At 43.1% G+C, this 14,894-nt stretch overlaps 1 protein-coding gene across 2 annotated transcripts; it reads left to right on the top strand.

The window, feature by feature from the left end:
* Nucleotides 1-6,902: 6,902 nt before the first annotated feature.
* Nucleotides 6,903-12,257, top strand: LOC135175445 (lysozyme g-like). 2 transcript variants are annotated; one of them, XM_064143566.1, is made up of 5 exons: nucleotides 6,903-7,004; nucleotides 8,708-8,797; nucleotides 9,415-9,611; nucleotides 10,615-10,753; nucleotides 11,715-12,257. In XM_064143566.1, exons 1-5 carry the CDS (start codon nucleotides 6,995-6,997, stop codon nucleotides 11,846-11,848), a joined length of 570 nt encoding a protein of 189 aa, XP_063999636.1. In that variant the 5' UTR covers nucleotides 6,903-6,994; the 3' UTR covers nucleotides 11,849-12,257. The 2 variants fall into 2 exon arrangements, with proteins under 2 accessions (XP_063999636.1, XP_063999637.1); XM_064143567.1 differs by lacking the exon at nucleotides 6,903-7,004 and adding an exon at nucleotides 7,956-8,080.
* The last annotated feature ends 2,637 nt before the right edge of the window (nucleotides 12,258-14,894 follow it).

The following is a 14,894-nucleotide window of genomic DNA, read 5'->3' as shown; positions in this document are numbered from 1 at the left end:
ATATAAATGCATGGATTAGAGAGAGATGTTTCCAGTTATACAGAAATAAGCAAATAGAAATTGAATGAAAATGTTATTTGCAAACAAACCAGGACCCCACTGTACTCATACCATCATGTGTGTCAGCAAAGTTTGGGTAAGTACGAAAAGGGAAGAGGATGAAATATGTATTTGCACATCATAACATTCTTTCCCTCTCTGCTGCTTGTAGAAGAGTGATACTTGGGGGTCACAGTGGTCTTTGCATTTGACCTATTTTGGTGCTACTATTCCTTCTATACTTGGAATTGATCTATTTTGAGGAGGGAGGATGGAAAGGTAACAAAATGAGGAGTACATGCCTGCAGGACTGGGTGACACTCATTCTCTGGGGCCAAATGAAGAGCTGGTGTGGGTCTGGCAGCAAGCAGTGCAAGCTGTACCTTTCCCACCAGCATCCACTTTCATGCTTGTAGAGCTTCCTTTATTCGTCCACCATTAGCACACCTCTGGGACTGTGAATAACTGTATGTCAAAATAATGCCTGCAAGCATCTTTGATGCATAGAAAACTGAAATCCAAAGCCTTCAACAGTGCACAGAGTTACGATATGCATTGTCCCAGAAGCAATTAGAGACCATGCTGAACACATCCAGCATGGATTTAAGCAGGGTAAATAGTGTCTGGCCAACCTGTTTGCCTCCTGCAATGAGATGACCGACTTCATGGAGAAGGGGAGAGGAGCAGTTAGAGTATACCTTGACGTGGCAAGGTCTTTGCCCCAGGCTGGCATGTGTAGATCCCTATAGGCAGACTGGTGAGACATGGAGTGGATAGGTGGGTAGAAAATTTGTCATGAAGTTGTCAGGCTCAGAGTGTGACGATTTGTGTCATGGGGTCCAACTGGTGGCCAGTTGCTTGAGGAATGGATCCTGCAGCTGGTACTGCTTTGTGTCTTCAGCAGCAGTTCAGACTAGGGACAGAAAATAGTCCCAGAAAGTTCACAGATTATACCAAGGGGCAGATTCTGGAGAGGCTGGAGAAATGGGCTGATGGTAACCCCAGGACAACAGATCAAGGCAAAGCCCTACCCACCTGAAACACAGTTACACCATGCACCAGTTTGGGCTGGGAGGCAACTGCCTAGAAAGTAAGCTGTGCAAAAAGGGACCTGTGGGTCCTGGTGAACACCATGGGCTCTCAGGGAGAAGTAGCCTAAGAGCATCCTGTACCCAGTTTGGAGCTCCCTGTTTCAAGGGGGACCCTGACATGCTGGAGTGAGTTCAGCAAAGGCCACGAAGCTTTGACAAGGGCTGGAACACACAGAGAGAGGCTGAGGGAGCTGAGTTCACGCAGCCTGGAGAAGAGTCAGCTTTGGAGTGACCATGATGTCTGGGCCCTTACTGCACTGGCAGGCTCTGCACCCTCTTCCTCCTCTTTTCCAAGCATTTGGCTGCTTGCATTGGAAGTCAGCTCTGATATTACCCTATAATGAGCCTCATACTTTCTCCCCTCACACATACCCTCTGCCTACTGGCTCAGGAACTGCATTTAAGCTGACATTTTGCCCTGGGTCCTCCCATGACTTGCACTGGAATTCAGCCTGTGCTGGCTTTTTAACCTGATCATGATCTTGCCTCACTGGCCTTCCTTCCTAGATTGGTCTAGAATCTGTCTTGTAACTACACTCTCGTCCTATCATGTCACTTCCACTTGAAAAGGCCTTACTTGTCACCATCACAGCCCATGTGGTGCTGCGAGCATTTGGCAGGGGAAGGTAGGCTGGGAGGTATCTGCCTCCTCATGGACCAGGAGAAGTGGCCCTCTGACAGCATATTCTTGGAAATCCATGTGATTCATTTATTTTTTTCAAAGTGTAACATGTGATGATCACTGTCCAACTCCTAGATCAGCCTGTTAGTCCTGCATAGTGACTCTGATGAGTTGTTGCTGCAGATGCCTTGGGCCTCTGGTTCTGAGCACGGGAAGACATCCCTGTCCCAGGGCTCAACAGACTGCATTAGCTAGAATGCATCTTGCTGACACTTCAGCTAGAGCTGTGAGGGAATTACTTGTGTTCAACACACGTTTTGAAGCTGTTTGCTCTTGTCTTACCTTGCACCAAATTGCTCAGTAGTACGCCCAAAGGCAAGCTCTTAGCACTGGCATTCTCCATACTAACTCCCACTCAGCCCATGCAGCCAGTGTAAGGTCAGCTGAGAGCTGTTGTGCACCTACAAAGCATGAAGTGAGGAATGGTCACATCTTGAAAGATTTTGCAAACTTTGACCTATTAAAGCAGGAATGTGTGATGAAAACAAAGGCAGAATTGCTGTAACAGCACAAATCCTTTGCATTGCATTAACAGAAGAACTTGCTAAAGCCTTAGGCCACAAGCAGTGAACGTATGCTGAATTTATGTGAAGAGAGGCCCTAAAACACTGCATTCTGTGAAAAATATCACTTCTGTCAGCAGAAGCTGCACCCTGTGAAAAAATAACGTAGCCACTTCCATCAGCAGAAGTTGTATTCCTAGTATATGAAGAGAAACAACTATCCTGATGGCAGTTGAAAGGATCCAGCAAGGAACAAGAAGACTCCAGACACAAAAATCATGACTGGACTGAACTGCTGCATGAGGGGAACTTAGATTGTAAGGGTATAATTTCTCAGAAATTTCCTTCCCAGAGGCACCCAGCTCAAGTTGGGTTTTCACTATGTCATCTGAATAAATTGTTTTTTACAGGATTTGGTGCTTGAAATGATGGTATGGGACCCCGAGGGTGAAGCATCTTCTTCACCAGGGAGATGAGAATGGAAAGGGCAGAAATGTCGTGCTGCAGTGCAAAGGCAAACGTTACGCTAGGACACACAACATCGTGTACCTTCTGCAAGACACATGAAGTCTTCATGATAGTCAGCACCAAAAAAGCCCGAAGGAGCGTTTTCATTTCAGTTAGCCACATCTCAGTGAAGATGGAGACGAACTGGAAAAGTTCAAAACCGTAGCAGCAAGTGAAGAAAAGGTGACCTGAAGAGACTGCAGAACTGGGGTGCGTTAGACAGGCACATGTGTCTGCAACTACGTAATAGACAGACTGGAAAAGTAAAGAAGTAAACAAATTTGCCACACCCACGTAGACAGAGCAGAGCAGGTACACATACAGAGATTTAAAAAATACACCCAATTGCCCATTTTATTTTGGCTTTCATTTTTAATCAATGACTACAAAGTATTTAAGTGTTGCTCCTTAGCATTTGTCTTATAATAAGAACGGTCTTTGTTGTACTTAGGTGAGGTTGTGAACAAGCCTTCCAAAATACCTGAGAGTTTAACATCTCAGCTCAACTTCTCAAGTCTAGAAAAAATGAACTCTTCTGCATGGGGCTTTCTGTTTGCTGATGGGATAAGTAGAACTTCTGCAAGAAGTCAGTGGTGACTTCTGAAACCAAGCTAATAAATAAAACCAGCAGCATTTTGGAACATGTGATGCAGTTTGTTCCCTGTAACAGCCACAGCCACTGCTTTCCTTCTTTCAGCACTCTTTAGGATCTACACTATCAGGCCTAGTATCTTTTTTGGTTGCTTAAATGCTAAACTATAAAACTGAGGATTGCTACACTGGTGTCTTAAATTAATTTCTTAAATATTAATTGTTATTACAGAAAAGGAAAGAAAAAACAATTAGCAAAGCAGTGGCTGGGAATCATGTGTCAGGAATGGTATAGTTTACTGATGGGACTATACAAGGGGAATTACAAGGGGAAAAAAAAGGGAGTGCCACTTAATCCAAACCACTTTAATCCCATGCCCAACACTGAGAAGGCATGTGTGCTTCTAAAACAAACCTGCAGCACTGCTGTGATGGTTTGGGCTCTCACCCGCCCCCCCCCCCAACCACACTTTTGGAATTGCCCCAGCTAACTCAGATGGCCTCTGGGAATATAAATGAAGCTATTTATTTACAGCAGCAAATATACAAGCAGCTATTTACAATATATACAGTTATATATAGAAATATACAAAGGATAAACAATACAGAAGCACAACTCCCCCCCCAGAAACCTGAGTCCCCAGGAGGAGCTCTCAAACCACCCCAACACCTTCCCCCGGCCCTCTCAACCTTACCCCAGTTCTCAGGAAGAAGAGAGGTGCAGCCAAGAGGTTAGGGAGCAGGGTTAGTGGGAGCAAGGTTAATGAGATGTGACTAGGTCTGAAGGCAAAGGCAGACTGAAAAGACAAAATGGAGAATGTTTTACTTCTTCTTCCCAGAGCTCTCAGTGTGACTGTGAGCGAAGGAGACACAATTGTTTTTCATTTCACTGCCCATTATCTAGTTCTTTTACCAAAACATTCTAGCTTGCTTCAAACTAGCACAACTGCAAATCCACTCAGAATATTTATTACAATTGGGCTCGAGTGGTTCTTTATGAAATGCAGGAAAGGCCTAAAGGCATGTTCTTAGTTTGCTTTATGTTGCCTTAAACATGGTTTTGTATCAGACAGGTTCTGTTTGACCTTCTTGGGCCTCTTTTCCTTTACAAAGAGAACTTCTATGAAATGTTTGCCAAAAATCTCAACCACTAATCGAATGGAAGCGAGACCTGTTTGTTTTACAGGAAGAGGGCCTTACTTCCTTTTGCTGAAGATAAACAAGAAATAAAAGTCATAAAAATCACAGCTGCCTAAACATGTCTAAACAGGATTAAGTAACTTCCAACTTCTGACCCGAGGTTTCATTTCTCCAGCCATCGAAAGTACTGCAATGAAAAGGAATGGAAAGTGAAAGTAACTCTGGTATCAAGAAGTCAAATTCACACTCCTACAGTTAAAAACTATCTAAATACAATTTAAAAGACTAAGTATAAAAATAGTTAAAGACTCATTTAAAATAGGCTAAATTGTGTTAATCTCTGCAACATGATGGCTTTAAAAAAAAAAATCACTCTGGTCATTGTTTTGCCTGTAATTGAAAATATTTCCAAGCTACCCTGTCCAGTGCTGTGTGTCACCTGCTCTTTCAGGAGCTTAACATGAGTCGTCATCAGAAGAAGCGTTTGTGAGCGAGCCAACACTCAGTCCCACACTGAGAAACAATTCTCTGAGTCTTTTTCAATGAGAGCATAGTCTGCTTCTGAGAAGTGCCAAGGCCTGCTCCACAGCTGTTATCTCAGGCCTCACACCAAACGTTTTCTGTTTATAGGTAGCTTCTCTCTTTATAAATCTCTCATTCGTGGAAACAAGATTTGACTGGCTTAGTCTCTTCCCCCTCTTCTTACTCTTTCTTTCAAGCCTTTTCCATCCTGACAGGCTGTGATGGTTTGGGCTCTTACCCCCCACACACACTTTGTATTTGCCCCAGCTAACTCAGACGGACCCTGGGAATATAGATGAAGCAATTTATTTACAGCTAGCAGAATTTACAAGCAGCTATTTACAATATATACAGTTATATACAATTATATACAGAAATATACAAAGGATAAACAATACAAAAGCACAACTCCCCTCCCAGAAACCTGAGTCCCCAGGAGGGGCTTTCAAACCACCCCAACACCTCCCCCGGCCCCTCTCAACCTTACCCCAGTTCTCAGGAAGAAGAGAGGTGCAGCCAAGAGGTTAGGGAGCAAGGTTAGTAGGAGCAGGGTTAATGAGATGTGACCAGGTCTGAAGGCAAAGGCAGAAGAGAAGACAAAATGGAGAATGTTTACTTCTTCTTCCCAGAGCTCTCAGCGAGACTGTGAGAGAAGTTGACATCAATTGTTTTCATTTCACTGCCCGTTATCTAGTTCTTTTACCAAAACATTCCAGCTTGCTTCAAACTAGCACACAGGCGATGAAGAAGTTAAAGTTTTACTTCAGCCATGTGTGTGTATATCCCTGTTACCTTCAGAGGTTTCTCTGAAGGGAAGAAGCATCTGTCCCTAGAACTGCAGTGCAGCAAAGTGACCCACAGCCCACGCTGCTAGCTCACAGTGTTCTGTGGGGAGGTCAACACAAAAACCCAAGCTCCATGGCAGAACAACACTTGGATGGGATACTTGTAGCATTTATAAAGAAGCACTAAGATGAGCTGGATCTGAAGTGAAAGTTGCTGAATGCCTCAACTAACAGCAAGTACAAAGGGAATCCAGGACCTAAATCACAATTTGGAGCAAAAGGCTTCAAAGCCACCACCTGTACCCATGACACAGCAGAAGAGATGGCAATGTGGTGTGGCTTATGTACTGCCTCTTCTGTGGTGAGTGAGCAACAGGACAAGTGAGATAGGCTGCAAAGATGTGCTAGTTTGAAGCAAGCTAGAATGTTTTGGTAAAAGAACTAGATAGTGGGCAGTGAAATGAAAAACAATTGTGTCTCCTTCGCTCACAGTCACACTGAGACCTCTGGGAAGAAGAAGTAAACTTTCTCCATTTTGTTTTTCATTCTGCCTTTGCCTTCAGACCTGGTCACATCTCATTAACCTTGCTCCCACTAACCCTGCTCCCTAACCTCTTGGCTGCACCTCTCTTCTTTCTGAGAACTGGGGTAAGGTTGAGAGGGCAGGGGGAGGTGTTGGGGTGGTTTGAGAGCCCCTCCTGGGGACTCAGGTTTCTGGGGGTGAGTTGTGCTTCTGTATTGTTTATCCTTTGTATATGTCTGTATATAACTGTATATATTGTAAATAGCTGCTTGTATATCTGCTGCTGTAAAATAAATAGCTTCATCTATATTCCCAGAGGCCGTCTGAGTTAGCTGGGGCAATTCCAAAAGTGTGTTTGGGGGGGGGCGGGTAAGAGCCCAAACCATCACAAAAGAATACTGGCAAAAGATGTAAGCAGCTCTCTGTCCCTGGAGATCCCAAACCTGCGGCAGCTCCCAAGCTCTCGCTGAAGTCTGCAAGCTGCAGCCTGCTCAACATCAGACAGGCAACAGGGCTGCTGCTGAAAACCACCATGCAGACATGCCACACTCTTCCATCAGTCTGAACACAGGTTTGTTGAGGAAAACACTTCCCAGGACACGTGAAACTTCATGCATACAGGTGTGATTAAACAGTAACTTCTGGATGGGATTCCAAAAACCAGAGGAGATGACCTGCCCGCCTCAATTACGTGGCATAGAAGAAGCAGCATAAAGTGCACCTTTATGTTTCTTCCATCGCAACAAAGGAATGGTACAGGCCATTTGGAGATTATTAGTTTGTGAATCATCTTCTGTGGTATTTTGTAATGACCACTTTTTTAAGTGTTGTTTCTGTATGAGATGTATTGATTCTGTTTTCCATCCTGCTGGATGTTTCAACCTTCTTTAAACTCGCTTCTAACTGTGAACATGTAAGAGCTGCTGTAGCCTCTTCTTCAGCTGGTCCTCTACGGGAGGTATATGCAGCAGAGGAAAAATGTACAAAATTCAACCTTTCAACACAATAACACAGGATGAATTCACCATCTTAAAGTGTGAGAGAGCCAATGGAGGCATAAAACAGCATTTTACCGGAACAAAATTTACCACAGGAGAGAAACATGTCAGGATGGATTAGCAGTGATAAGGAGGTCTGCCATCCAATGATTTTTTTCCCTCACTACTGAACAGCTGTAGAAGCTTTGATCCATGCTGCCTGCTAATTTGGGTTTAGACCTTCACCTTTGTTGTCACTGTAGAAGAGGGGATAACAACAGGAACCTGGCACCATCTCTACCTATCCAAATTCTCAGCAGTTGCAGCTCTGTATCATGTTATTGTTGCTCGATCTTTGCCTGCAAAAACTTTCTTACATCCGAAAACACAGCTTCCCATTTTGCCACTTATTGCTTCCAGCAACTGAAGTGAGACTGTTGTTTTCAGATGAGGCTACTCCTAGTTACAAAACACGGGAGCAACTGACTTTTAAATTAAAAGGCATTTAAATGTAATTGTGTTCACGCTGTAGAGCAGAACTCCTGTTGTCTTTGGGTCGGTATGTAAGAAGCTGTTATGCTGTTTCCTGTAATACCCGTGGTGTGTGGTGAGAGCACTGAGTCAGCTTCTCCAAAACACTGAGAGCAGATAAAAAGCCCCGTTTGTCTGTAAGGAAGTGCAGTGAGAAGGCAGAGAGACATCTTGCAGCAAACATGTCAGGTCTGTAGTGTTTGTCTGACATTCTTGTAAATAATTCACGGTACTAAAGTCTGTTTTCCATTAACTCTTGGGGCTCAGGTTAGCATTGTTCCTCTCAGTTGCTTTTTGTGTGTTTTACCTTCTGCAACAGAATTTTAAATAACAGGTAAGTGCAGATAAATGGCAAGGCAAACAAACTGCAATTGCTATGGGTGTGCTTGAAGGATGTTTCTCTTCAGTTTTTGTTGGTGACAGCAGCTATGAAAAAGCAAGCTGGAGCTAGTAAGTACCCTGGAATTTCTTTTGATTGTGATAGGTTGTTTGTTTTATTTTGGAATAGAAAGAACACCTTTTGGAGGTGTCTTTCTCCATTAGCTATCACAAGTCACAAGACTAGATTAGACAGACAAGTTTTAGGCAAGTTAAATTTATGGAGATGAAATTTGCACGAGCTAATTCTCTTCACAAGCCACACTGTGGCTTTATGCTAGAATGACTGAGAGAGATCCTTTCCAGACCATGCAGAACAAATGTCTGCACTAGTATCAAAAAGATGTGATGGGTTTCAGGCATGGATCTGAAAATGTTTTAATGGCATGCATCACATGCTGAGCAGGGCTGACATTTGCTTATAAATACTGCTTTTAGGCTGTTGGCAGAGATATGGGAATATACTGAATATTGACACATCTGGAGCTTCAGCAGCAACTGCAAAACCAGAAGGTCTGAACTATGCAGGTGAGCTATGCAAGTAGGCACTAATTCAGTTGCTATCTCCCTTTACAAGTTCACATCTGGGATGAATCCCAATCTCTGGCTGTCAGTCATTGCTATATGAGCAGATTTTTCCACAGCCAAAAAAGATCCTACTTAGGCACATAAGATTATGTTGGAAATTAAGATTATGTTGTGTTTGAGATTATATTCAAGACCTTCACAGAGAAAATGCAAGGTCTGCTGGGTGCATCCAGTCCCTGCCATTCAAGTCTGTTTTCCTTTCTCCCTTAATAGAGTTTCCCTCATGACCTAAGTTTCTGACTATTTCCCCATCATAGTCTAAATTAAAAGGAACTAAATCTGGGATTAATCCACTCAAAAGTTTATATTTAAAACGATAACAGCTGCCTTTCAGTGTTCATGCTAGAGAATTGCCCTTTCTATTAGAAAACACATCTGTCATCTATACATTGGCTTCTAGGGCACTTCCCCTTCAGCAAAATTTGTCAGTTCCATTATTGCTTGTCTCTAAATGGATTCAGAAGGATTAAAAATGTCATCTCAGTCATACTGACTGTTAAAACAATTTGTTTCTGATTTTAAAAATGAAAGGGAAAGTAATGCATGTTGTGTCATAGGAGTTCGTGCCTCAGAGAAGATTGCACAGAGAGATTTGAAGAACATGGACAAATACCATGCCAGTATTACAGAAGTTGGCCAGAATAAGTGTGTTGATCCAGCTCTCATTGCTGCTGTCATCTCTCGGGAGTCACATGCTGGCACAGTGCTGGATGGTGGCTACGGTGACCATGGAAACGCATTTGGCTTAATGCAGGTATGGTCACCCTTCTTAAAAAACACAAATCTCATCTCTCTTCTGAAGTGGAAAGTCAGAAGATCAACAGAGGCCTCATTGAAAGGCAACCCCCTAAACGTTTTCAGACAACTCTTTGGCCAGAACAAAGGCAAGAGTTACCTCGCTGACAGCTACCCGCACCAGGGAAGGATCCCTAAGGAGTGCCAGAGCAGGAGCAGACTGCATTTTCACTGTGAAACTGCTGCTTGCTTCCTAGTGCTCTCTTGAGAATGAACCAATTGTTTTTATCTCATACTTTAGATAATAAACCTTATTTCAAAAAGCATTTTTTAAAAATGGAGGCCTGGAGGCCTGTAAGCTGCAGCAATATAAAGCCAGGTTAGTTACTCTTCATGCACCACAGAGTGCTAGTGGGGGGATCTTGCTTCATTATTCATGCCTACAGTCATGCATCACTTGTTAGCCAAGTTGTACAGCTATCTCTTTGATCCCTAAATATTAGCTGCATGCACTGGCAAACGCTTCTGTAACAGCTCCAGCCCCCTCAGATTTGCACTTTACTACCCCATGGAGGAGGAGGAGGGGAAGAATAGAGAAGAACAGAAAGAAAAGCAGAAACAGGGCAGAGAACAAGGGGAGATCCCCGGAGGAAACAGGGATTTTCCCACCCTTGGTGCCTCTGGGGAAGGGAGGAGCAGTCATCGTGACACTGAAAAATCTTAAAACTGTAAGCCTGCCTTATTTGCCCTGTCACCTTTACAGCAGCAGCTGTGGTGTGTTTTAAAAGCTCTAATGTACAAGAAGGTGAGGCAGACATTCCTTTTCAGTGCCTTCTATTCATGCACCTGCTGCCTACACTTGTGCCTGGAGCGAAGTTTGCTTCTCTCTATACAACTAGAAAAGAAGTAAATCATGCGATTAAAGATCACAGTTAACACAAGCAGTCTGTAAGCAATGACACTGTAAGCATTGGATAAACAGTGGGCTTTCTGGTGTGCTGATACATCTGTCTCACTTTCAGGTCGACACACGGTACCACAAGCCTGCTGGGTCATGGGACAGTAAAGAGCACATAACACAAGGCGCTGAGATTTTAAACGATATGCTAGGGCAAATGGAGAAGAAATTCCCGACATGGACAAAGGAACAGCAGCTTAAAGGTAGAGTTTTGTCAGCTTTAAGATGTCAACTTCAAAACATTTCACACACACAAACCACTGAAAAACCGAGCACTCCAGAAAATGAAACACATTACAGTCCCTTTGTTCATTTTCACAGTATCACCAAGGTTGGAAGAGACCTCATAGATCATCAAGCCCAACCTTTTACCACAGAGCTCAAGGCTAGACCATGGCACCAAGTGCCACGTCCAATCCTGCCTTGAACAGCTCCAGGGACGGCGACTCCACCACCTCCCTGGGCAGCCCATTCCAGTGTCCAATGACTCTCTCAGTGAAGAACTTTTATTGAGGTGCAGAACAGTATTTCTTGACACTCACTAAAAGGAGGAGTAAGAGGTGGTTAGCTTTCAGGCAAGCATTGGAAAAACCTGACAAATAATAATTACATTTTTCAATTGCAAAGAGCAAAAGATATTTTTTCTCCACCTCTCTTAATTCTGCTTGTTTTGTGTTTCTCCACACACCTACAAAAACTTACTGTTCTGTCAACTTCGAAGAGGGAACACACTAATTTGGAAAATGTGTGGTCCTTTTTGAAAGAAACATGGTTATATTCTTGAGCACTGATTACAGCTGATGCTGTCAAATTTGGATCCCTTTATTGCAACTACAATACAAATATGTCTGAGGGTATTCATGCAGGCAGACATGAAGGAATATGCAAAAAATGAAACAACTGAAGGTGTTGCATTAATAAAATACAGCAAGAGGGAAATGATCACCAAGTCTGGGCATAAAGGAGGAAATTATGATTTCTTCATGAAGTTCAAACATGAAAGAAATATCTCAGTGGTAAAAATAGCTGGAAATGACAATGCAATACTGGTGAAATGATAACTGAAAACTGAAACAACACATTTTAGTTGTGATTTTTGATCATTTGCTTATTTGCTGACAAAGTATCACCACTGCTCCTATGTTTCTTTCCCTCTCACTTCAGGTGCAATTTCAGCCTATAATGCAGGAGCTAGAAATGTCCAGAGCTATGATGGAATGGATATCGGCACAACACACAATGACTACGCCAACGATGTGATTGCAAGAGCCAAGTTTTTTAAGAGAAATGGATACTGACATAGCAGAGTTATTTTTAGATTTAAGTCACTGACTGCACGCTTTGCTTCTAATAAAAAAATAAAAACCCCTGGGTTTCTCCCCTGGGAAAGGTGAGAATGAGGGAAAGCAATGAAGCCAGAAACAACTGCAAGCTTTCAATGCCTTTTTTTTTTCTAGCCAAGGCTTAAAAAATCACTTCAAAAGATAGCACCACAAATCATCCAAACTGTAAGCTATCTTTTGTCATTTATTTGTTACTTCATGAGAGTATTCAAGCAGAGTTTTGATCTGTCCTTGCAGTTTTTCAAGCAGCAGATTAATGCCATAAGAAAGTTATAACACTGCTTAGCAAGACTTTATCTGCCTTAGAAATTACCTGCCAACACATGTATCTAACAGCAGAATAAAATAGTTTAACAATTTGTAATTCTGGAAATGAGTATTTTATATAAACATTGCATATGTTTCATTGGCCAGAAGAGGAATCACAGAGTATCATAACCTTTCAGAATAATTGCTCTTAACTTCGGTGATGTGCTCTCAAAGTGGCTGTTTCTTGTGACAGGGTTGAAAATACTGAGCTACCCTTCTATTTTTTTTTTCCTGCTCTTGTTCATTCATTTAGCCTCTATGGTTGCAAACAACCTGTACAGCTCAAGATGCTGTATTGAATATTTGTATGGAAGGTGTATATCAGCTTCTATGCAGGATCTGGAGTAAGAATATGCACATTCTATCTTGTAGTTTATGAAATCTGCTGCAAGCTCATGCAGAAAAAAAAGATTCTTTTAATCAAGCATATAGCAAAACTTTTGGGGAGCCTTAGCTGCAGAGTTGTTGGGTCTATTCAGCCATTTCAAAACACAGGGGAGAAAAGCAAGTGGCTTAGAGGGGTTAAACACCTCCACTCCAACTCCCAGGTTATCACTAAAGGAGAAATAAAGAGCATGGGAGGGTTGCTTAATTATGGTGCATTTCTTACAGCTCGTATTTTGTATCTATGACTAAAAATGTCCTGATGCTGTTAGTACTGACCTACTAACACTGCAGTATTACCAACTGTGAAACTGGAAGTGAACCTGCAACACAGCAGTAGCATGAGAATAAAAATGTATTCTTAAATCAGTGTATTTCTACATTGCTACAACATGTTGCACCAAAGATTTAAGTATACTCTAAACACTGCAGCCCACAGACATGGTGTCAGAGACTGAGATAAACAATACACCCCAGCATCTCAGAAAAAAAAATTGTTTTGAGCTAAGTTTCTGAGAAGTGCCAAGTGAACATCCTGTTTGTACTCACTGTCCTGAAAATCCCCTCTTGCATGAGCTCAGACACCCAAGAGCTCCCCAATATGCAACAACTGGGCAAGAAACCAGCCAAGAAATGCAGAGTGAGTTTGTGCATGCTAACGTGGGACCACTTGCCCGACTGCTGAGCCTGCATGGACTGAAAGACCACCACTCTGGACCACCACACCTGGAACTGAGCTCTTGTCACCTAACACACACAGGAGGTGAAGGCTTCCTGTTGTGACAGGTGATGCTGATTCTGAGCCAATCACAGCCTAGCAGCTCCTGATTTATCAACAGCAGTGATCATTTCAGAGAAACCGGACAGACAAGGCGGGGCTCAGTTCTGGAAACCCCCTACCACACTGAGCATGCCCAACACCACTGCACAGTAGGCCTGGCTAAGCAAATCATTCCTGGAAAATGCTAAATGATTTTCAGAAAAACATGCATATTCAGTGAGGCAGCCAGGTAAGAGAAACTCCAACCTGCAGACAGAGTGCTCCTCACCCACTCTCCTCAAGCAGACTTTTGGGAAGCCAATTGGCTCCAGGGTCCAATTTCTTCTCTCTGCATGGGGGTATTTCTTTTCTTTCTCTTTCCTCCCCCATCTTTCTTTCTCTTTCCCTCTCCTCATCCCTCTCTATCCTCATGTGCCTGTGCAATAAAACTAGCCTATGTGTTTGACACAGTTTGTGCCTTAATTCTGTGCCTGAGAATCTGAACCCCCCATATCAGGACTCCTCCAGACTGGGACACATGGCAAACGATTCCTCTCCAAGGAAGCTCAGTGTGAGCCAGCTATATTCCCAAGCAGCAAAGGCAGCTAAGGTTGCCCTAGGCCATATGAACAGAAACACAGCTTGACTAAATGAGGGGATTGCACACTTCTACTAAGCATTTGTTAGACCACATCTGGAGTAGTGTACATTTATACAGGAAAGACCAATTAAATAATGAAAGATAAGCAGAGAGCCACCAAAGCAGTGGCTACCCCATGAGCAACCTGTTCCAGTGTTTCACTGCTAAGACATGTAGTGGAGGTCCCCTCTTGTAGACATTCAAGATCAAACTTAATGGGGCCCTGAGCAACCTGATCTAGTTGAAGATGTCCCTGCTTACTGCAGGGGGTTGGACAACACAACCTTTGAGGATCCCTCCAACTAGATGCATTCTGCAATTCTATGAGAAGGTTTCAGGTGGACATAGCAGCCCAACAATAGCTACTTGTGAGGGATAATTGAGCAGATAGAGACAGGCTGGCTCCTTCTAGTAGTGGAAAGAGAAGTGGCCAACAGGCCTAAGTTGTGGGAGGTTCAGACTGGATGCAAAACTGTATTCTGCATTATAACCTCTCCCAGTGAGGACAGCTAGGCAGAAGACCAGGAGACCTGGAGAGGCTAAGCCAGTCATCAGACTGTTTCAAGACAAGGCTGGACAAAGTCCTGAACAACCTGGTCTGACCTTAGTGCAGACTCCACATGGAGTAGAAATTTGGACTAGAGACCTGATAGGTATCTTCCAGCCTGAATTTTGCTATCATCTTAAGTCAACCTATTTGTTCCCTGCACAAAAAGGCAGCGTCTCTTACCCGTGCTTCATGAAGATTTGCACAGAGCATTTATAACGCTCCATTAATGACAGGATGAGAACACACCCTGTGTTTGTGCACTGTCGGTTGAGATTTTAGATTTGTGAGCATACAGAGAACATGTACAGAGAAGGTTTGGGACAGTAAACTGACTGCATATGTCATGACCTAGGTTGAA

Source organism: Pogoniulus pusillus, chromosome 5 (genome assembly GCF_015220805.1).
Source record: "Pogoniulus pusillus isolate bPogPus1 chromosome 5, bPogPus1.pri, whole genome shotgun sequence".
NCBI classification, from domain to species: Eukaryota; Metazoa; Chordata; class Aves; order Piciformes; family Lybiidae; genus Pogoniulus; species Pogoniulus pusillus.
Note: the sequence above shows the minus strand (reverse complement) of the source record. Positions and strands in the feature narration are given on the sequence as shown.

Bases quoted from the DNA above. Each gene is read 5' to 3' on its own strand.
- LOC135175445 (XM_064143566.1), top strand. The intron at 9,612-10,614 runs GTATGGTCACCC...TCTCACTTTCAG, and splicing joins ACGCATTTGGCTTAATGCAG to GTCGACACACGGTACCACAA. The intron at 10,754-11,714 runs GTAGAGTTTTGT...CTCTCACTTCAG, and splicing joins AAAGGAACAGCAGCTTAAAG to GTGCAATTTCAGCCTATAAT.